The following is a 23,290-nucleotide window of genomic DNA, read 5'->3' as shown; positions in this document are numbered from 1 at the left end:
TTAAAAAAATTATCATTATAAAGACTATAAAAATTAATTTTTTAAGGTCATCAGATATCCCATCATTGTCTAAGTTTCCAGGGGTATCATAATTTAATGTAAAAGACCTCAAATCTGCACCCAAACAAAGTCATTCATACTGTGATTGATTAATGTGCTTTTTAGTCTTAGTTAAATTCCCCCTCCATATATCTCTCCCTCTCTCTTTTTCTCTTCTCTCTTACCTGTGTGCATAGTTTATTGAAGAAATCTGATTATCCAGTAGTTTCCTACAGTCTGGATTTGCTGACTTGTAGGTTGAAGGTTAGTAATGCTTGAATATATAACATATATAGCATAGAAGGCATTCTGAAGACTGCCTTTATGACCAACTTCATTCTCTTAGTATAATGGTTTTGAGGTTAATCCATTTTGTAACATCTATCAATACTTCTTTTTCTTGTATTGAGGAAGAATGATCCATTTTATGTATATAATGTATTTTATCCATTTAAGTATTGATAGATATTTGAGTTATGAATAATTATGAATTTCTGCCTTTATGAATAATGTTGCTGTGAACATATGTGTACAAGTTTTTGTGTGGCCATGTTTTCTTTTGGGTATATATGTAGGAGTGGAATTTCTGGATCATATAACTATAATTATGTAAATAATTTTTGTAATTATTTAATATACTATTTTTTTTTAATTTAACGTTTATTTGTGAGACAGAGAGAGACAGAGCATGAACGGGGGAAGGTCAGAGAGAGGGAGACACAGAATCTGAAACAGGCTTCAGGCTCTGAGCTGTCAGCACAGAGCCTGACGCAGGGCTCGAACTCAGGGATCGCGAGATCATGACCTGAGCTGAAGTTGGCCGCTTAACCGACTGAGCCACCCAGGCGCCCCAAATTTACTATTGATAATACATATTAAGAAGTGGTTCTCTGAGAAAATCTAGTCTATAAGTTGTTTTCAAATGCAATGAAAAGTTTACAGATACTATAATTAATACTGATGATGTTATTTGGAAATAAAATGACACATGAATTTTTTGTTTTTGTTTTTGTTTTTGTTTTTGTTTTTTTATTTGGAGCCTGTGATTTGTTTTTAGGGCTCATAATACTCCTGGGCCTTAGGCATGGTACCTATGTACTGCCTAAGTGTTGCAAATCCTAACATTGCATGAGTGGAACTCAGAAGAAAGCTAAAGTGGTAATGTGACACTTGAACTTTGTGGATACTCAGTGGGACATAATCTGAGTGGGGATGGAAATGGTCCTGGCAGGCTGTCAGGCATAGGACCTTGGTGTGGTCCCTAGTAGAGCACAGGGATGAAGAAGACTCTTACTTGTTTTTATGAGTTACCAGACAGCTTGGAAGATGTAGGAGAATAGTGCAGTGATTGTGGCCCTGTTTCTTTATTTGCTCTATAGTATTCTTACATAAATTCTTAATGAATAAATTATCATGTAAGCAATTCAGATAAAACAAAAGAACTTAGATTTTTTTTAGTTATGTGAGCTTTCTATTGCACAAGCAGAGAATTTAATAGACAGCTTTAGCATACTTTCAGCTATTGGTTCATGAATTTCTAGTATGTTTCACTAGGCTGGTGTTTTTTTCACCTTGACCTCTGTCTAAGTATGGATTATCACTGCACATGATCCCACTTTACCATAAATCTGTTGGCCTCAGAAGAGAAGTCAATGGCACTATGATTCATTTGAATCAAAACTTGAATGAAGCTAAAAGGCAATCTATGCAACCATTAAAATAATTTACAAGCAGTGGATAGTATGTCCCATTTTTATAAGGGAAGAAAACTGTTATGAAGGGAACATTGACAACTTTTTGATATACAGTTGGAAAATAGGCCCTACCCTCAGGAAATACTCAGATAATTATAGTTCAGGTTGGTTAATACTCTAATAGAAATAAGCATAGAATTCTCATGTAATACGTAAGATAGGGCACCTAACCTGGTTTAAATGGGCCCAAGAAAGTTTTTTAAAGGCAGATATACTGAACCAAGGCTATATAGTATCAGTAGGAGTTAGATGAATGGGTAGAAAGAGGGAGGAAGAAAAAGAATTTTAGGTATAGAAAACAAAATGTAAAGGCTGGTTATATGAATCAGCCTGTTGTGTTCAGTGACCTCTAAGCAGAGAGAAATTACTGGATTGTGATGTTAAGGAAGGGAGTCCCATGAGAAGAGGAACCTGGAAAGAGGCTTTAGTCTAAGGTCAAATCATAGAATCATGTTGTCAATGAGCTTAAACTTAGTGCTATCTATAGTGGGAAATATCAAGCGGCTGTGAGTACAAGAGTGACGTCAACTTTTTGGTTTAGGTAGGTAATTTGTCTTTGAGTGTCAGTTCTGAGATTCTGACCTTGAAGGTCATGAATTTAAATTTTTTTTATGTTGATTTTTGTGAGAGAGAGCACATGCGCATGTGCGTGCACAAGTGGGGATGGGGCAGAGAGAGAGGGAGACACAGAATCTGAAGCAGGCTCCACATCTGAGCTGTCAGCGCAGACCATGAAATCATGACCTGAGCCTAAGTCAGATGCCCAACTCAGCTGAGCCACCCAGGTGCCCTGAAGGTCATGAATTTTATTTATTGACCACTGTATATACTCAGAGGCTAGAATGGTACCTGGCAAGTATTTAAGTATTCACCAAAGATGCTAGTTAGGCAGTATAGTTGCATATAGCAGTTAAGAGCATGGGATCCAACACAGGTCTGAATCCTCCTGATGCCACCATTAAGTAGTGCTGTGACCTTAAGTGGGTTTCTTAGCCTTAATCACCCTGACTCACTTTTCTTATCTGGAAAATGGAGGAAAGAGTTGGACCTACCTAATCAGATGATTCGGAGAATTGAATGAGTTTATGTAAAGCACTTGGAGTAGTGCTTGGCTCTTAGTAAGTACCATATAAATATTAAGTTATTATTTATTTGGTGAATGAAATTTTAATACAAACTAGAGTTGGTAAGGCTCTCATCCCAGAGCATTTATAGGGTTACACAGGAATGGATGGATTTAAGAAATATTCAGGAACACAGTCGGATAGGATGTGGTAAATAAGAGTGGCAAGGAGTTAAGGTTAGAGATTTAGGTTCTCCCCGCCCTCCCATTTCTCCTCTACCCCTTCCCAGCACACACACACACACACACACACACACACACACACACACACACTCCCTCCCTCCCTCCCTCCCTCCCTCCCTCCCTCCCTCCCTCCCTCCCTCTCACTCTCACAGATTACTGTTTATCCATTCTGGTTAGTACCAGAAGTTTAAATAAAGCCCAGTGGTTAGTCTTTGGTATGTTGATTCAGTGTGACATATCCTCTTGAATTTTGTTTGGTTTCTTACTGATTCCTTTTCTTTCTCTTCCTTGAAGTCTCTTTGGACTCCTTGGATTCTTCTCAGAACAAGTGTAAGAAGGGCTTAGGGCCATCTCCGGTTGTGTACCTACTTTCCTCCCCTTGTCTTCTCTTCCTTTTCTTTATGCTTCTTCCCCTCCTCCCCATTGATTTCCTACTCCTACAGTGGGAGATAAGAGAAAGGGTTTCCTCCTTAGTTGGCCCTTGCCTACAGACTAGCTTGGTGTTCACAGTTCCAGTCATAATGGAAAACTTTGGGGAGTGTGTTAAAACACGTGTCAGAAAAGTATTCCCTTCAGCAATTAAATTTAACTTTAAAAGAGGTCTCTTTTAATTCTGTTTTTCTGATGTGATATTGAGAAGCGTTTGGAATCTAGCACTTGAGCCAGCTAACCTTAGGATCCTTCTGTTATAGAAACCAGCTAACTTGTAGAGTATAGCTTGTCTGTTAGGCAAAAGGAATCTTTTAGCTTGCTGCTAGGCAGGTCAGGGTCACCTGAACCAGAGGTTCCATGCTAGAGCTGTGCTTTCATTAGGAGAATGGGACTGGATACTCCGAGAGTCTAAGATGGAGCCTCAGCTCTCTGCTGCGGCCCTGCTAGTCTTTGAAATCCATACATTAAAAAGAAATCTTTAAGTTCATGTAAATTTTGCGTTCTACTCTACAATTCATTTGTTTTGATAGAAATGTAAATTTCCTCCCCTAATCTTTTGCCTAAACTAGTGCTCTGGGAAAATAAACCCTTTTACTTTCTTGTGTCTTCTCATATTCCCCCACATACTACCTCGTTCCCCAGTTTAAGAAGCACACACGAGGATTTGGAGCCAAAACCTTTTTATTAAGTGTCTCTTGCATATTTCTCATGATGAGTTTCTCATGAGGAGTTGGCGTTTTGGCTAATACAGTCCGGCCTTTTTTTCCTCAACACATTAAGTGAGGCTTCTAAATCTTTGGAACAACATTCTTGGTCATAAACAGTTTGTAGTAAAAGCTTTCCATTTCCCAGAGTTTGTAATGAATGTAAATATTCTATGTAATTCCTCATCTGGGTAGTCGTGAAAAGATTATTGTCTTTTTACTATGTGCTAGGTTCTCATCCCTTTTGTCTATCATGCTCTTGAATTATGCGATGCTTTGAAAACAATTAACTTGTCTGTAGAATTCATGCTAACATTACTGTTGTTTTTAATTAACAGATTTCAACACTAAACTTGCACAATGTCTTTGAAACCAAGAGTAGTAGATTTTGATGAGACATGGAACAAACTTTTAACGACAATCAAAGCTGTTGTCATGTTGGAATACGTTGAAAGAGCAACATGGAACGATCGCTTCTCGTATCCTTTAGTGGCATTGATAAATGTTCTTGTATTGATAGTGATATTGTATCAATAACTGTATCAGTGAACGTTGATAAATGTCCTAAAATTGACAAACTTGTTGAAAAGTGAGAACAGGTTTATGCTTTTGTGACTACTTTCAAATGTATTGTTTACATTTCTAAGTTCATCACCTGTATGTGGCAGTCAGCAATCTGATAACATTTCATTTAACAAATACTTATTGAGCACTTATGTATATGGCAGGTATGCTTGAGACTTTGGGAACACAGTTGTAAAACACAAACCACTTTCCCTTCACTCTACTAAGGGAAACAGACAATAAACAGGTATTAAAATAATCTAATGCCAGTGCTTCTACTAACAGGTAGTAATAAATATTGTGGAGAAAAATCAAGCAGGGTAAGGCCATGGAGAATGATTAGAGTATGGCAGCTCTTTTAGATGGGATAGTCTTGGAAGGCCTCTCTGAGGATAGTGATATTTGAACTAGACTAAAGTGAGGGAGCAAGTCATACAGATACCTGGGAGAAGAGTGTTCTAGGTAGTGAATGGCAAGTTTAATGACTTGACAGTTAGAAATATGTTTCTTAATTGGTTTGTTTACATTTATGAATTACCAGTTTTATATGAAAATACAAATTTGTGGTTTCCCTAGAACAATCTGAACCCTGATGTCCTGCATTGCTACATGACAGCTTTTTTCTTTTTAAAAATATATACATAATATATATTACTTACAAATATATATAAAATTACTATTCTACCCCAGCACTTGGGGTATAAACTCTGGCACCAAGAAAAAACTCTAAAATATTAAAATACTGCAGCTTCTTGGTATTTGGAAGGTTAAAGGGGTCTCTAGGAACCCTTGGCCACAGGTATCTGGGGCAAAGCTGTGGATGGCAGTCTCACCAACTGTACGCAGTGTCTTCCAGGGCCCAAGGCTGGATGAGCATGGGGGCAACATACGTACTTTGGAACATATTTACTGTCAGACTCCTGAACTGCTTCAGTCTTTTATCATAGGAAACCCCACACATGTCATGTCTCAGGGTAAAGAAAAGGGATCGGGTTGAGATCTGGTTGTCTCTGGGTCCAAATGGCATGGCAGTAACCCAGGGCCCTGAAGGAGGCCTTGACGACTGGGTGGATACTGTAAAAACCAGATTCTTTCCCCAGAAAGGGAAATTGAAATGTGAAGGTATTAACCAGAATGTGTGTGGAGGTTCAGAGTTCTCAAACTCTATGCTGCCCTCTCTAGCTGTCTTCTGGGTCTAAGGGGGTGGCTACCCTCTCTATGTAGGCATACATTCTTTAGAAAAGCTTGGATTTTATAACAGTGATTCACCTTGTTCTCAGTGCCTAACTCAGTTTTTATATTAAGCTGAATATTGATACAAGAACAGCGAAGTTCTTTTAGACCAGTAGCAAACCATTTCTTTCATTACAGTTGTAGTCGTTAGTAAGAAACATTTGTTAGGCTACCTATGTTCTAGGCACTAAGATAAATAAAATGATGGTAATGTTCCTGGGAGCTTTCATAGTTTGCAAAGATGTTTTTATATTACTTGGTACCTCAAACAAGACTGTCAGATTGTGGGGCGGATATAATTATTGTCTTTATGTAACAGATGAGGAAATTGATATTCAGAGATTAAAGGACTTGCCCAGACTCATGCAGGTAGTAATTGAATGAGCACAGACTTGAATATGAGATTTTCAGCATCTAATTCCTATGCTTGCCAGTGTATCTAGAGGATAATTGATATAGATTCTGCCTTTGAAGTACTTATTATTGAATTAATTTTTTCGTAGAACATCATGGATTGGTTTTGGGTAGGAATCTGTTTTTTTTCTTTTTTGCGTAGGATCTTAATAAAATGGAACAAGTGTTAAAGGCCACTTGGGTGTTAATGAGATTTCATTAGATGAGTACATAGGTAGTGTTAAGGCTATTTCAACTAAAATAATAAACAGAGAAAGGAGTTGGTCTTAGAAATACCCAACTTCTCTGGAAAGTGCCCGTCCAGTCATTATTATTTCTAAGATGTTTATTGTGTGATTCATCCAGTTATTCTTGACCTGTGTGTGAATTGTCTTCTCCTCCCTTTACAGAAAGCTGCAGAAATGGTAAAGTTAAGAATGGAATTTCTTACTTTAAATTTTATTTTGGAAAATAAAGGACTGTGTTACTAATTGTTTTGAAGTAAAAATCTCACCTTTTCCCTATTATTTTTGTTTAAGAATATAAGGTGACTTCTGACCCTCAGATTTCTTAGGTATAAATTTTAGAGGCTGTAAAACTTTAATCTTTTGAAAATGGAAAGCCTCCCCCAACTTGTGTTATCACTATGTGTGATAGTACGTGATTTAAAAAAAAATTTTTTTTAATGTTTATTTTTTTGAGAGAGAGAGAGAGAGAGAGAGAGAGAGAGAGAGAGAGAGAATGAGCGGGGGAGGGGCAGAGAGAGGGAGACACAGAATCTGAAGCAGTTGACCCTTGAAGAGCACAAGTTTGGACTCTGTGTATCCACTTATAAATTTCTTTTTTAAAATAAATACAGTAGGGTATTGTAAATGTATTTTCTCTTCTTGGCAATTTTAATAAGATTGTCTTTTCTTTAGCTTACTTTATGTAAGAATATTATATCTAATACATATAAAATACAGTATATGTGTTAACCAACTGTTTATGTTTCACTTGAGGCAAAGTCAACAGTAGGGTATTAGCTTAGTTTTGGGGAAATGAAAATTTATACGTGTTTTTTTTTTTTCTGAGTAGCTTCGTGGGCCTCACTCGCATGTTGTTCAAGGGTTAACTGGTACATATGTTAAAAAATTCCTAAGATGTACATGTGGGATTGAACAGATAATTATAAAGCAAACACCCGCATAATAACTGCACAGGTTAAGAACTAGAACACTGCCAGAATCCAATTCTCCCCCCTACTTACAGGTCTGTCTCAGTTCACGATTCCACTCCTTTACCTTGGAAGTAACTACTATTCTGAGTTTTGCAACTGTTGTTTCCTTGTTGTTGTTGTTTGTTAATAGTATAACTGCTTATATATACAGCCCTAACAATTATTGGTTATTTCTGTGTTTGGAACTTTATATATATAAATGGAATCATACTGTGGTACATTTTTTTTGTGTGTCGTAATTTTTTCTTTCAACATGTATATGTATGGAATTAATTTGTTACCAGTGACATTGTGAAATATGCATTACTAGCCCCGTTTTACAGTTGAGAATGTTGTGGCTTACTGATGTGATAAGATGCTTTACTGATACTGTAGGATAGAATGCGGAGGTAAAATGCTCAAGTCCCCTTATACTCTTTTTTTTTTTTTTTCAACGTTTATTTTATTTTTGGGACAGAGAGAGACAGAGCACGAACGGGGGAGGGGCAGAGAGAGAGGGAGACACAGAATCGGAAACAGGCTCCAGGCTCTGAGCCATCAGCCCAGAGCCTGACGCGGGGCTCGAACTCACGGACCGCGAGATCGTGACCTGGCTGAAGTCGGACGCTTAACCGACTGTGCCACCCAGGCGCCCCAACCTTTATACTCTTTTTTAAAAAAAATTTTTAATATTCATTTTTGAGAGAGAGAGCGCACAACCAGGGAAAGGCAGAGAGAGAGGGAGACACAGAACCTGGAGCAGGCTCTAGGCTCTGAGCTGTCATCACAGAGCCTGATGTGGGGATCAAACTCACGAACCATGAGATCATGACCTGAGCCGAAGTCGGATGCTTAACTGACTGAGCCAATCAAGCGCCCCCTCTAATATATATTCTGTCAGGCATGTTTTCCAACACAGACCAGGTTTTACTACATTGAAAAATATTGAAGTAGGTCGTCTCCATCCTTGACCATCCTGACAAAAATTTTAGGAGAACTTCTTACTAACCTTGGCACTTAGTAGACCATCATTCTTAGATTGTACAGATTGGAAAAGGTTTTATCTGTAGTTGTCTCTGCTTGAAGCATCAGTAACATTTTCACTCTATTCCAAATTAAATCAGACTAATTCAGTTATTGTGATTCTATAGTTACACTTAAAATTTTTCCATTTAACCAATAATTATATCCATGCTTGCTAGTAGATGATTTCATAGATACTGCATCTTTTACATGTTGTGTGTTTTTTCTTCCTCTTCAGAAATGTCAATAAAGAAGATCTTTATCTTTTATTGCCGCTACTGTTTTGGTCATTGTACCATTTTCAATTTTCAGATCATCTTTACCTTTTTTTAAAAAAAAAAAACAAAACTAAACCAGCACTGTTTAAAGTTTGTTTCCTATTATATGTAGTATAAATAACTTAAAAGCACATCTGTACAAATCTGCAAGCTATATCTTCATAATGAGAACCCATTGTACTTCTCTTCCTTGGGCTTGGTTTTCTTTTTTTCTTTTCTTTTTTTAAAATATAATTTATTGTCAAGTTGGCTAACAGAGTGTATACAGTGTGCTTTTGGTTTTGGGGGTAGATTCCCATGATTCATCGCTTACATGCAACACCCAGTGCTCATCCCAGGAAGTGTCCTCCTCAGTGCCCATCACCTGTTTTCCCCTCTCCCTCACTCCCTGCCCCCCCCCCCCCCCCCCATCAACCCTCAGTTTGTTCTCTGTATTTAAGAGTCACTTATGGTTTGCCTCCCTCCCTCTCTGTAACTATTTTTTTCACCAGGGTTTGGTTTTCTGTCTTCACTTTTTTCCCTTTTTCTTCTTTCTTTTTAATTTTTTTTTTTATGTTTGTTTATTTTGAGACAGAGACAGAGTGAACAGGGGTTGGGCAGAGAGAGTGGGAGAGAAAATTCCCAAGCAGGCTCCATGCTAGTAGCTGGGCTCAAACCCATGAACTGTGAGATCATGACCTGAACCGAAACCAAGAGTAGGATGCATAACCAACTAAGCCACTCAGGTGTTTTGTCATTTCATTTTTTTTTTTTAAAGATTTTATTTTTAAGTAATCTCTATACCCAACATAGGGCTTGAACTCACAACCCCAAGATCAAGAGTTGCATGGTCCACCGAATGAGCTAGCCAGGTGCCCCTCTTTTTCTTGTCTCTCATGAGAGTCACCTGCAGTGGCCCTCAGCAGGACCAGGACTCACAGGATGAGGGCCGTGGGGCGGGGGAAGCGGAGGCAAGAGCCCAAACAGGAAAAGACAAGACAGCGATAGTGATAGTTGAGGGGAAGGAGAGGCAGAGGAAAGGAAGGTGGATTTTGCAGCCCAGTGTCAAGACCCCAAAAGTAATAATACAGTGTTCCTTCTTTCTTAGAAAATGGTTGATGGTGTGTGTCTTGCTGCTTTGGATGATCTTTACTTTCATTCCCATTGTAGAACTCATTGTTTTTGACCCACGGCACAACAGAATTAATAGTGTTAAAATTCAAAATTAAACCCAAGCATAGGAAGCACCTTTTAATAGAGAAAATGAACTAAAATAGTTTTGCTGCTGGTCAGCACTGTCTTTTGGTTGTAGCAGGGTTCAGAACTTTTCCTCTGGAACAGTTGTGTGCTTTTTAAAAAAAAAAAAATTAATGTTTATTTATTTGAGAGAGAGTATGCGCACGCATATGCACACATTTGAACTGGGGAGGGGCTGAGAGAGAGGGAGAGAGAATCCCAGGCAGGCTGCATGGTCAGTGCAGAGACCTTTCCAGGGCTTGATCTCACCTGTGAAATCACGACCTGAGGCAGTATCAAGAGTCAGAAGCCGACTGACTCTTGATTTTGGCTCAGGTTGGAATCTTGCAGTTGGTGGGTTCAAGCCCCAAGTCCGGTTCTGCACTGACAGCATGGAGCCTGCTTGGGATTCTCTGTCTCCCTGTCTATCTCTGCTCTTCCCCACTCTTGTTCTCTCTCTCTCTCTCTCTCTCTCTCTCTCTCTCAATCTTTCTCTCTCTCTCAAAGATTAAAAAAAAAAAAAAAAAAAGGAGTCAGATACTTAACTGACCAAGTCACCCAGGCACCCCTACAGTTTTGTTTTTTGACTGTGTGAATTTATAACTGGAAAGTTCATAATAGAGGGATTTTTATATCCTGGATTACTAAAGAGTAACTTGAGGAAAAGAACTTTGGAAATGACAATGTTTAAATCTGACCTCCAGTTATTTCCCATTTTTTTGTCTTTTAAAAGTGCCTTGTCTATAACGAAATCACAATTGAATGGTAGAGTTGGGTGCTCTTCCTAAGGCCTAAACATTTTCAGGGTGGTTAGATATTTCAGTAGGTTAGAGAAAAATAACATTTAGGAATATATTTTAGACAGTTAAGTGACATGATACAGTGGTTAACTGAGACCCCAAACTATGATGAGATAACCAATTAAAAGATTTATCAAGGTGGACGCCATTAAAAAGAAATACAAGAGTAGGGATTACCTGGGTGGCTCAGTTAAGCATCCAACTTCAGCTCAGGTCATGATCTCGTGGTTTGTGGGTTTGAGCCCCACATTGGGCTCTGTGGTGACAGCTTGGAGCCTGGAGCCTGCTTCAGATTCTGTGTCTCCCTCTCTCTGCCCCTCCATCACTCAAGCTCTGTCTTTCTCTCTTAAAAATAAATAAACATTTAAAAATTTAAAAAAAGTACAAACCCAAAAAGCACAGAGATACCATTAAAAAAAAAAAAAAAGAAAAATGCAAAAGTACATTCTCACTGAAGATGTCAAACAGTATATAAGTCCTGTATATGGGTTGAAATAGTTTCCATGTATTTCCTGCCCTGCACAGATCCTTTTACCCTAAGTGGAAAGTCCTTTTAATCAATTTTGTTTACATGTACATGTGGTGGATAAATTGAGATACTAATTTTGGTGATAGAAACCATTTGGGCACATAATTAGCATATCATGCTGAAATTAAGGTATTGAATCATGTTAATTTTTCAGTATCAAGTAAGTTGTGTATTCTAGAATTAAGTGTATATATGGCTTCAGGAAGAAGAGAGCAAATATGGATGAAATTTCTTGAAGTAGGTATTCAGAACTTAAAAGATCTTAAATATACCATATCTCTGCTAAAAGAATTGTTGATCTGGATCCTGGCTAAATTTAGTCTTTTTTAAAAAATTAAATTTAAATTTAAGTGTAGTATACACTGACTCATTAATGTACAGGTGAATTTTCATAACATAAACATACCCATGGACCCAATAAATAGAACACTCCTAGCATCCCACTTTCTTACCCCCTCAGTCACTAGAGGTAACCACTCTCCTCACTTCTTTTTTTTTTTAATTTTTTTTTTTACATTTATTTATTTTTGAGAGACCTAGAGAGAGAAAGCACAAGTGGGGGAGGGGCAGAGAGAGGGAGGCATAGAACCCAAAGGAGGCTCCAGGCTCCAGGCTCCGGGCTCCAGGCTCCAGGCTCCAAGCTCCAAGCTGTCACCACAGAGCCCCATGTGGGGCTCAAACCCACAAACCATGAGATCATGACCTGAGCTGAAGTCGGACACTTAACTGACTGAGCCGCCCAGGCGCCCCTCTCCTCTTTATTTCTGACAACACTTTTATATCTGATTTTACTAGGGTAAGATTGAGATAACTAATTGAGATTGAATATAAATCTCTATGGTAAAAAACCACAAAACTATTAGAGATTTAAATTATGTAGTGAACTAGGACTTCTTTTTTTTCCCCACGGAATTTATAACAAACCTAGAGGGCTCCAAGCTGGATCCAGGAGCTCATCTAATACATTATTTTAGGGCAGCTTTCTTCTGTATTTATACCTTTCTTCTTCTTCTCTCCCCACACTATTATCAGTTTTCTGTAAAATTTCTAAATTTTTACAAATTTAGATATAAATTTCTATATTTATATAGAAATAAATTTCTATAGAAATAAATTTCTAAATTCTTAGGCGATGCATGTTAAAATTTCTACTTTTTTTGTAATATAGGTTAATATATTTATGTTGCTGTTGGTAAGTAGTTCTTTTATGCTATTATATTTAATCTTCTATTTTTTAAATTTTCATTGTATCTAAGTTGATTTAAAATAATCGTAAGGGGTGCCTGGGTGGCTGAGTTGGTTAAGTGTTGACTTTAGCTCAGGTCATGATCTCATGGTTCATGAGTTCAAGACCCACGTGGGGCTCTGTGCTGCCTGCTCACACTCTGTCCCTTCTCTCTCAAAAATAAATAAACATTAAAACAAAAATAAAAAATAAAATTGTAATAGTTTGTTTCATACTGTACTTTTTTCTACAAAAAAATCTGGCGCAGCAGTATTGCACTATATGGATATTTTTGCTTCTCTTTTTTGCTGTAAACATTTTTTGTTTATGTTTAGTATAATAGTATACCGAAGAAATATGTACATATATACATGAAAATATTTTATCAATTACTAATTGTAATTAAAAATAAAAGGATTTAGAAGGAACCTGGGAAAGTCTGACCAAAGTCTACCTGTCAGTGACCTCATGTGGAGAGGGCTGCTTATTCTTTCTGGAGTAAGGCTACTAGGTAAATAGGCACAGCATGTGATACTGATTCCCTATCTTCCTTCCATCACCAAGTGTTTAATAAATGCCTATAATGTGCCAGGAATTGTGCCTTGAGGCTGGGAATACAGAGATAATTAAGAACAGGCTAGTGTGGATGGAAAAGGTATAAATAATTTCTATTATATAAAAATGAATTCTGTAGAAGAAGAATATGTAAAATGTTATGGGGCTATAGAAGAGGAAGAACCTGCATCCTACCTCTGTATTTTTTAATAATGGAAATTTTTTTTGAGCCCCACACAATGTGGGGCTTGAACTCACAACCCTGAGATCAAGAGTCACAGCCAGGTGCCCCTCTACCTCTATATTTTTAAGTACAAATTTTTATTTTGCCATATTTCCTGATCCTTATTTTAAGTATATTAATTGTACTTATAAGAAAAGCATATTAAATAATTGACTCCATCCCAAATAATTAACCTTATTTTCAGTTTTTATCTGCATCTCCAGTTAGGCTGTTCCCAGATTGCTTCATGTGTTCTTTATCTGAAACGTCTGGTCAGTAATGCAGTTTATGAAGCATGTTAACATTGATGAGTTTATTTGGTTTTTACAAAGATTCTGTAAGAGATATCAAGAGACGGTTTGTTACCCTTACATTAGAGATGAGGAAATGACAATGCAGAAAGGTTAAGAGACTTGGTCAAGATCACTGGCTAGTAGAGCTAAAGTCTCATTCAGATCCCATTTCCTCTGTCTCAGATTAAAAACTCTGCTACAGTATATATCTACCATTTGTGATACCTAGCAGGGTCTTAGTTGGTATTCAAAAACTTAATTGATTAATTGATATTACTATTCATATTACAATTCTTCTAATGGAATAAATGCTGAAGGATAGTGTATCGGTTGCAGTGTATTTTGATGAGTACTATGATGTAGGAAAATTGTTTCTCAGAATTGCTTATACATATCTACTTCTTATGATATCCTATAGCCTTTTGTTGATATTATGCTTATGTCCATTCTTACATAAACTTTATTTTGTAGGTTTCTGGGTAACTTGATTTCCCAGAACCCACTCTGAATTTTAACCTCTTAGAGAAGAACCATTTTCCTTACAATGCTGTCTAATAATTCTCAAGAAATATTTGTCGAATGAGTAAATGAATAACTCTTTCAGTGCTTTTTAAAGTAAGCATGGCTATGTATTTTACTCTTTCTATATCTGTAGAATCCTAAATTGCTTGAAATATTTCACTTTTTTTTTTTTTAATTTTTTTTTTCAACGTTTATTTTTATTTTTGGGACAGAGAGAGACAGAGCATGAACGGGGGAGGGGCAAAGAGAGAGGGAGACACAGAATCGGAAACAGCCTCCGGCTCTGAGCCATCAGCCCAGAGCCCGACGCGGGGCTCGAACTCCCGGACCGTGAGATCGTGACCTGGCTGAAGTCGGACGCTCAACCGACTGCGCCACCCACGCGCCCCGAAATATTTCACTTTTTAATGGCAAACTTGAGTTAAATCTTTTGTTTTAAAATAATATCTCTAATGAATATGCAAACCTTAACAACTTAACTAGAGATATCTATGCTTTATGTGTGGCCTATCCTGAACCCCTTGGAGAAAGACTTTATACAGAAACTAAGATTTTTTTGGAAAATCACGTACGGCATTTGCACAAGGTAAGGAGTGATACATACATGATATAAATATGTTTGTAGCTGGGTAGTCACTTGACTAGTTTACTGTTTTCCAGTGCAGAATTTATATCAGATTAAGGTTATTTGCTTTGTTTCCTAAATAACATTTTTCTGATTATATATATTTAAGATCTATGAGTTAAGCATTACGTTGTTAGATTCTCCAAAGGATATCAGGTTTAGTTATTCAAGATTGTATAATTAGTAACTGAAAGAGTGGGGTTTCAAATCAAGGTTTGCTCAACTTTAAAATTTGCTTCTATGTCCTCTGGATGGTGTTTACTAGAACCAAATTTTCTCTTATTCTTCCCACCTCTTGGTAAATCTCTATTATTTTCAACCTTTTAGCTGCCTCTTCATATCCTACATAAAGTCTTACAAAAGCCTAAAACTAAAAAGGGAAATGATAAATTAAAAAGCATGATAGAGACTGTCCTTGTGACCAGTTACTTTAGTTAGTAATGTCATATGTACAAGGGCAACATCACAGATTTGATCTTTGTATGAACAAAAGAATTTCCATGTTGGGGCTATAAACTGGACTTTACCTTTTATTAGCCATGTGACCATGGGCAAGTTACTTAATCTACCTTGTGGATTGAAATGTCTTTGTTTTTTTTCTCTTTAAAGTTTATTTTGAGAGAGAGAGGGAGAGAGAGCATGTGAGCAGGGGGAGGGGCAGAGATAGAGAATCCTAAGCAGCTTCAAGCTGCTCAATCTCACAAACCATGAGATCATGACCTGAGCCAATATCAAGAGTTTGATGCTTAACTAACTGAACCACCTAGGTGCCCCATTTCTTTATCTTTAAAATGGAGATAAAACAACACTATATAATAAGGTGTCTGACCTTGGGCGTGGCTAGGTGCAGTTATGTTTTAAAGTGGTGATAACCCCAGAGCATAATTGATTGTTTGATGTTTCCCTTAAAACCTTTAAAGGTAATGCTCTACTTTTTATTATATATGGCAGATACATTTTAGTGTTCTAATATGTACATTTGTTAGTTGATAAAAGCAATTTTAATAACATACTTTATTCTTAAAATGTTTAGTATGTGAAGTTTTGAAGTTCTGCTATGATAATGTAGTGAACTTTGGTTATACCATGATTGTTACCTGTGTGAGCCATTTATCAATTTTGTACTTTTATATATTAGCATAGTTTGCATTTCTTTAAATGTTTTATTTTGAAATACTTTTCAGACTTACAGAAAAGTTGCAAAATAATACAGAATTCATGTATCCTTTTTACCAGTTTTCTTAAGGTTAGTGTCTTGCATAGCAGTGGTACAATTATTAAAGCTAGGAGGGGCACCTGGGTGGCTCAGTTGTTTAAGCATCCAACTCTTGGTTTCGGCCCAGGTCATGATCTCACTGTTCATGGGATCGAGCCCTGAATGGGGCTGTCAGCACAGAGCTTCCTTGGGATTCTCTCTCCCTCTCTCTCTGCCCCTCCCCTGCTTTCTCTCTCAAAAGAAATAAATAAACATTAAAAAAAACTTCGAAATTAATAGTGGTATAATTGCATTTAAAAATGATACTGTGAATAGTTTTAGGAAAGTTTAGATTACTTATATAATTATGCACCATATGTTTTCTTAGATTCTGTGACAAAAAAGAAGTTGGCTAATTTATTGATGACAAAGTAAATTATTAACATAATCAACAGATTAGAAGCAGTTTTACCTGTGAGAAGAAAATTTGATTTGTTGGGGGAGGGAACTTTTTAAATTACTAAAGCATTACATTGCCGTTTTAGATAATTTAGAACATTCTGGTAAGCAAAAACAGGAAAATCATCACCCAAACATCACTCATGCCTCCAGAATTAACTACATCTATTTTGGCATATATTAATATATATACATATATATAACTTGATATTTGTCTTTTGCATACTTTTGCTTTATTTTTTTATTAGAAAATTGAATCATATACAGGTTTTTTCCTAATAATTTATTTAGTTTTTAATTTACATCCAAGTTAGTTAACATATGATTTCAGGAGTAGATTCACAACAGTGATTTCAGGAGTAGATTCCTTAGTGCCCCTTACCCATTTAGCCCATGTCCCCTCCCACAACACCTCCAGCAACCCTGTTCTCTATATTTAAGAGTCTCCTATGTTTTGTCCCCCTGTCTGTTTTTATATTATTTTTGCTTTTCTTATCTTATGTTCATCTGTTTTGTATCTTAAAGTCCTCATACAAGTGAAGTCACATGTATTTGTCTTTCTCTGACTAATTTCGCTTAGCTATAATCTGCTTTTCAATTTTAATAATAATGTAAGTCTCTTTCTTGTCATTAAATGAACTTTTATAATCCTGGCAATGATGTAAAAGTTTTCATTGTGTGGAGGTACTGTAATTTGTTTAAATATTCTCATACTGCTGGGCATATGGATTATTTCCAATTTGTGTAATTTGTTTTTATAAACAGTGCTTCTGTGAATATCCTTGTAGCTAAATTATTTTTGTGCAGCTGAGTTTTTTATAGGATGAATTCCTAGACATAGAATTATTGAGTCATAGGTCATGAACATTTTTTATTGTTTTGACCTACAGTAACAAATTGTTCTTGTATTTATTCAGCCAGCAGTATCAGTTCCTATGGGTGCTCTTTTCTCTAGCATTATTAATAGCAGTTGCTATTTTTAATTAATTTATTAATATGATAGGCAAAAAATACTATTTATAGGTTATTTCTGTCTCTTGAGCCTTAATTATTAAAATCCCAAGTTTAAAAGCATAGCATTTTATCAGAGAATTAATTAGATGGAAATTGAGGTCGACTTACTTAAAGTCATATGGACAGTTAATAAAAGAACTGAGATAAAAGAACCTAAGATCTTTTGAACATCACTTCAGTGTAGTTTTACTGTTAGAATAGATTTATTTTAAAAATTAGACCTCACACTAAATGTTTCATTTTCATTTTTCAAAAAATAATAGATTTCTACTAAGTAAATATAAAACAGCTTATTTGGGGAATATAGAAAAGGTGTTAATTTTCATAAATAGTCTTATTTACATAAGTGAATAATTCAGAGTGATAATATACTTATGTAACTAGCAGGATGATCAAAAGTGAGGGATTTGAGGAAGTACACAGATACATGGCAGTAGAATTACATCCTACTTTAAACTGATCTTAGGGGCGCCTGGGTGGCTCAGTCTGTTGAGCGTCTGACTTTGGCTCAAGTCATGATCTCGCAGTCTGTGAGTTTGAGCCCCGTGTCGGGCTCTGTGCTGACAGCTCAGAGCCTGGAGCCTGCTTCTGATTCTGTGTCTCCCTCTCTCTCTGCCCCTTATGCATGCTCTGTCTCCCCCTCTCTCTCTGCCCCTCATGCTCTCTCTCTCTGTCAAAAATAAATAAACATAAAAAAAAATTTTTTTAATAAAAAATAAACAAAATAAACTGATCTTAATAAAATATTCTAGCCCGAAGACAACTTCACACCATTACATTTTATCCTTTTAGAGAGTGAAACAGTTTACTCTTTAGTATGGATGCTTTATTTTCATATCTAAGGCACATTTTTTTCTGGTCATTTCAGTGTTCTTAAAAGTAGTTAAATTAGAATGTAATTTGTAAATGTAATTTACAATAGAATTATGTCATTTTAGAACATTAATTTTTGATAAATTTCATACCTTACAAATGAAAATAATTAGTGCTTTCCAAGTAAAAGTATATTTCTTCTTTATATAGAGAGTTCTGGAGTCTGAAGAGCAAGTACTTGTTATGTATCATAGGTATTGGGAGGAGTATAGCAAAGGTGCAGACTATATGGACTGCTTGTATAGGTAAGTATGCCTTGAAACTCTTGACAATCTATAAATAGTATTGCCTGCATTCAGTAATTGAAGGAGTTTTGGTTTTTGGTTTTTGAATCACCTCTTACCCATAGAAATAAACAGAGCTAAAGTGTTCCCTGCTATATGGACTGTGTCTGCTATGGGGAAAATGTAGTCTGGGTCATGGAGGAATATGGGAGCCAGGCAGTGTGTGGAAAGTTATTCTCTGAAAACTAAAACTGTATTTAATTCTGTAGTTCTGTGTGCTAAATCTTGACAAGAGTTCCAAAGTGGAACTTCAGCTTGGATGAAGCTTAGCAGAGTAAATCCAAGCCTGTGTTCCCTGCCAGTATGCTCTTTTTGGACTCTAGGATTCAGTATCTTATGTTTTGTGGAAACACTTCTTTGTCAAAGCACTCAGCAGTTTTTCTCTTGAAGTTCTACCCTATCCTATAGGCATATTGAATTACCTACAGTGTGTTAATGCCCTATGGTCTCTCACATTTTTGTCTTTCTTGATGCTGTCATATCTATGTAGATGGCTTTTCTAGAAGCCAGTCTTTTCTAGAACTAATTCTTTTTTTTTTTTTAATGTTCATTTATTTTTGAGAGAGAGAGTGCGAGCACTGAAGGGGCAGAGAGAGAGAAGGAGACAGAATCATATGCAGGCTCTAGGCTCCAAGCTGTCAGCACAGAACCTGACACAGGGCTGGAACTCAGAAACTGTGAGATCATGACTTGAACTGAATTCAGACACTTAACTGACTGAACCACCTAGGCGCCCCTCTGAATGAGTAATCCTGATGTATTTTTCCACATTCTCCTCTCTGAACTTCCCTTGTCCTTGCTCTACCTAGTTTCCTGCGTAGATCTTTTGTGTTAACTGTCATTCCTGCATGTTCCTATGGTAGTCCACACTGATCCTCTCTAACCTATTCACATAGATGATGGAAATAAATTTCTGGGTACATGAAGCAGAGACCTATTTATTGAAGAATGTTGGATAAATAAGGAATAGTGGCGTTAAGTAACCTAGGCCTTTCACCCTTGGAATTAGGGTGTCTGCTCTTGAAATTGTTGTGGCCTCTGATGAGGCAGTGATAATTTTGGCATCTGCATTGTGGCATGGGCTGAGATGGACCCCTGCCTTAGTTTTTCATTGGGGAGAAGCCGAGGAGTGAAGCTGATTCTCAAAACATCATCTGTACAGTTACACTCTGCATTGCTGGAGTAGCACACTGAGGCCAGGGCTTGGTTCTCTTGCTTGGCGTGTTTGTCCTTTGTCACTGGTTCATATTCCTGTAGGTTTTTATAACAACACTGGAGTTTACTCACTGTAAGTTGCTTCTGTTAGAAACTGGAATTTATTTTATCTTATTTTATCTTTTATCTTATACTCTGCATTCTTTCTAGGATGATCTCAATTACTTCTGGTTTTAGCTACAACTTACATATTACTAACCACCAAAATATTTGTATATCCCAGGTGGTCTTAGGTTTCAGAGGAGTATTTTTACCTAACCCGCCTATACCTCCAGGTTATTCTGTGGGTACATTGTACTATTGCAGATTTCAAAACTGAGCATGTAATCTTTTATATACTGTCCCCAGTATACTGTCCCTAGTATTACTATTTTTAATTGGTAGTAATACTGTACACCCAGGCATAAATGCCAAAAGTCTCAGTTACCCTTCCTTCACTTAGGGTTGTCCTTTCTCCCTGATCTCTATTGGTCACATCCTCCAAATGTCTCTTAAATTCATTATTTCCTTTGCATTGCTATTATAGTTCAAGCTTTTTATCATTTCTCACCTGGACTATTAATGATAAAGTCCCTATAACCAGTCTTCCAACCTTTGATTGCTAATTTATCCTATTTACTAAACTCATATTTTTTTAACATGCAAATTTGATCACTCTCTAAAATCATGTAGTAACTTTCCACTATCTATAGCAAAGACTTAGAACTAATGGCTAATGGGATTCACATACAGAGAATTGTATTTGACCTCTGTGATGCTGGCATCATGTGGCTGACCATCATTTATTTAATTATATTGGTAGAATAGGTGGTAAGATCCTTTTTATAGAGGATATAGTTGGCAGTAATTACATGAAAACTGCTTAATGATAGTTTTTAATTGTAGGGTAGTGAGGTTATCCAGGCTAGCTATCATTTTTAATCATAGTCTGTAAGGATATATTTGTAGAGAAATATAAAGGAAGAATTCAATTTTGTTTCAAAAGTGTTTTTAAATATTTTTATGAAGTAATTTCTACCCTCTTGTTTATCCTGATTGATTTCTAAGATGGATATGCATTAATATAGGTAATTTAAGGATTCTGACTATAAGGAAAATGCTGATACTCCTGCCTGCCTTTCCTAGTACTACATAGCTCTTTAGACCCTGCTGGCCCTTGGAGTATTAACGACTTTTGAAATCCAGTAGGTATTAGCATGAGAACAATTTCTGTAATGCAATTTCCTATGATAGATTGAAATGCTTGGTTTCTCTGAGGCTTCAAAGTTACTTTAGGCTGTTCATTATTGGCAAGTACTATTTTTAATTGTGTCAGTGCTAATACTCCAGAAAAGTGAAGGATACTTATTAAGCACTTTGTAGGTAAAGTAAATTATAAAAACATGAAAGTTATAAAAACTATTGCATCATACATGAGAAGAACAATCAGGTATTGCCTTTAAGAAATTATTGGGACCTATTTTCTTTTATAATTTCTTAGAACATATGTCTTTAAAAACAAATGTGTCGGGGCGCCTGGGTGGCGCAGTCGGTTGAGCGTCCGACTTCAGCCAGGTCACGATCTCGTGGTCCGGGAGTTCGAGCCCCGCGTCAGGCTCTGGGCTGATGGCTCAGAGCCTGGAGCCTGTTTCCGATTCTGTGTCTCCCTCTCTCTCTGCCCCTCCCCCGTTCATGCTCTGTCTCTCTCTGTCCCAAAAATAAATAAACGTTGAAAAAAATAAATAAATAAATAAATAAAAACAAATGTGTCATTAATAAAATTGACTGTAAAATATTAAGAATTGTATCCATGTCGGGGTGCCTGGGTGGCTCAGTCTTTTAAGCTAAAAGTCCAGGTCTTGATTTCAGCTCAGGTCATGATCTCATGATTCATGGGTTCAGTTCATGGGTTTGGGCCATGGCTGGCAGTGTGGAGGCTGCTTGGGATTCTCTCTCTTCCTGTCTTTCTGCCCCTCCCCTGCTTGTGTATGCTTGTTCTCTCTCTCTCTCTCTCTCTCTCTCTCTCTCAAAATAAATAAACTTAAAAAAAAGGTATCCATATCAAAATGAAAACTTACACTATTTACATTTTAAGTTACATCTTTAAATTATTTTAAAAGCTTGTCTTGTCAAGCTTAAATTTAACATTAAGAGTAGAAATCTGGAATGAGAAAGCTACAATTAATGGAAGTTAAAGTTTTATTCCATGAGGTAAAGAGAACAGTGACTTGTCCTGTCAGAATGGAAACATAAAGCTCCACTAAACCAGTGTACTGGCTCAAGAATATACATACAGATCGTTGAAACAGATTAGTGATTCCAGACTTCTGCAGGTCTAGCAGCTAGTTCTTCAGAGTTAACAAACCACTATGCTAGGAAGTTTACTCTATAGGTATAAGGGAGCTACTTAGGATTCTGAATGGGTTAGTGACATCCTGAAAGTGGAATTTTTAGATGAATTGGAGATGGCAAAACAGAAAAAAGAGACCAGTCATGAGAGTGTTGCACATGATCCAAGCAGAGAATTAACAAGAGACATTGGAAGAGAGAAGGAAAGTAATGGGAGAGAATAATGAATAGTTTAGGAGGAGATGAGGACTGGCTGATTAAAAGAGTAGAATGGAAGGATGAGAGAGAAGTGTTTCTAATCTTTTACTGGGATCGCCGTGGTGGTACCACAGACCAAAAAAGAAACTGGTTGGGAGCAAAGGATTCGTATGGGAAGGCACATAGAAATGGTAAAGATATGGTAATTAAGTCCCTCCACTCAGGGAGCATGTGTCACAGTTGAAATATTGTATTTGTTCATATTTGTATATTCTCCCAGATGTGTAAACTCTGTGTGGAAAGACCACGTTTTTGTTTTTCATCTTTCCGTCCCTAGTGCCTGGCATTGTACCTGACATAGAGTTCACACTCAGCCAATATTTGTTGAATGAGAAAGGGAGAACTCAAGAGTTTCTGTGCCAGCTCTTCCACTTACTAGCACATTGACTGTTGGCAAGTTCCTTAAGCTCTCTAAGCTGCAATTTTCTTACATATAAAAGGAGGATCATAATAGTACCACATGTATGTACCTGATAGTATTCAGCTGTATAAAATGCTTAGGGGTATGCCTGACATGTAACATAAGCTCTATAAATGTTAGTAATTACTTGTATTTCCTGGCATTCATGGCTTTTATGATCCAGCTCCAGGCTGCTTTTCCAAGTTTGTGTTCTAATATTAGCTTTTGTTATTCCTGTTGTCTGGAATGTTATCCATTTATTTATTCAGTAATTCATCAAGGAAATATTTTTTGAGGACTTCATATTTACCTGCCACTGGTTCTGGATGCTGTGTGTGTGAGCCAGGTCCTTG

General features: G+C 36.8%; 1 protein-coding gene across 9 annotated transcripts in view; it reads left to right on the top strand.

Annotated features, from left to right (window-relative positions):
- CUL2 (cullin 2) overlaps nt 1-23,290 on the top strand; it is a 155,840-nt gene that overhangs the window by 71,627 nt on the left and 60,923 nt on the right. For 6 of the 9 annotated variants that reach the window (XM_006933355.5, XM_023256527.2, XM_023256526.2 and 3 more), the window contains 3 exons: nt 4,574-4,714; nt 14,770-14,872; nt 18,603-18,697. In XM_006933355.5, the coding sequence (XP_006933417.3) occupies nt 4,596-4,714; nt 14,770-14,872; nt 18,603-18,697 (317 nt within the window). In that variant the 5' untranslated portion in view covers nt 4,574-4,595. Of the gene's footprint in view, nt 1-938; nt 2,335-2,530; nt 2,912-4,573; nt 4,715-14,769; nt 14,873-16,117; nt 16,158-18,602; nt 18,698-23,290 lie in introns of those variants that run through there. The other 3 variants (XM_045061119.1, XM_045061120.1, XM_045061121.1) reach the window with 3 other exon arrangements.

The sequence above is a fragment of the Felis catus genome, chromosome B4 (assembly GCF_018350175.1).
Source record: "Felis catus isolate Fca126 chromosome B4, F.catus_Fca126_mat1.0, whole genome shotgun sequence".
Lineage (NCBI taxonomy): Eukaryota > Metazoa > Chordata > Mammalia > Carnivora > Felidae > Felis > Felis catus.
This window is presented reverse-complemented; position numbering and strand designations above follow the sequence as displayed.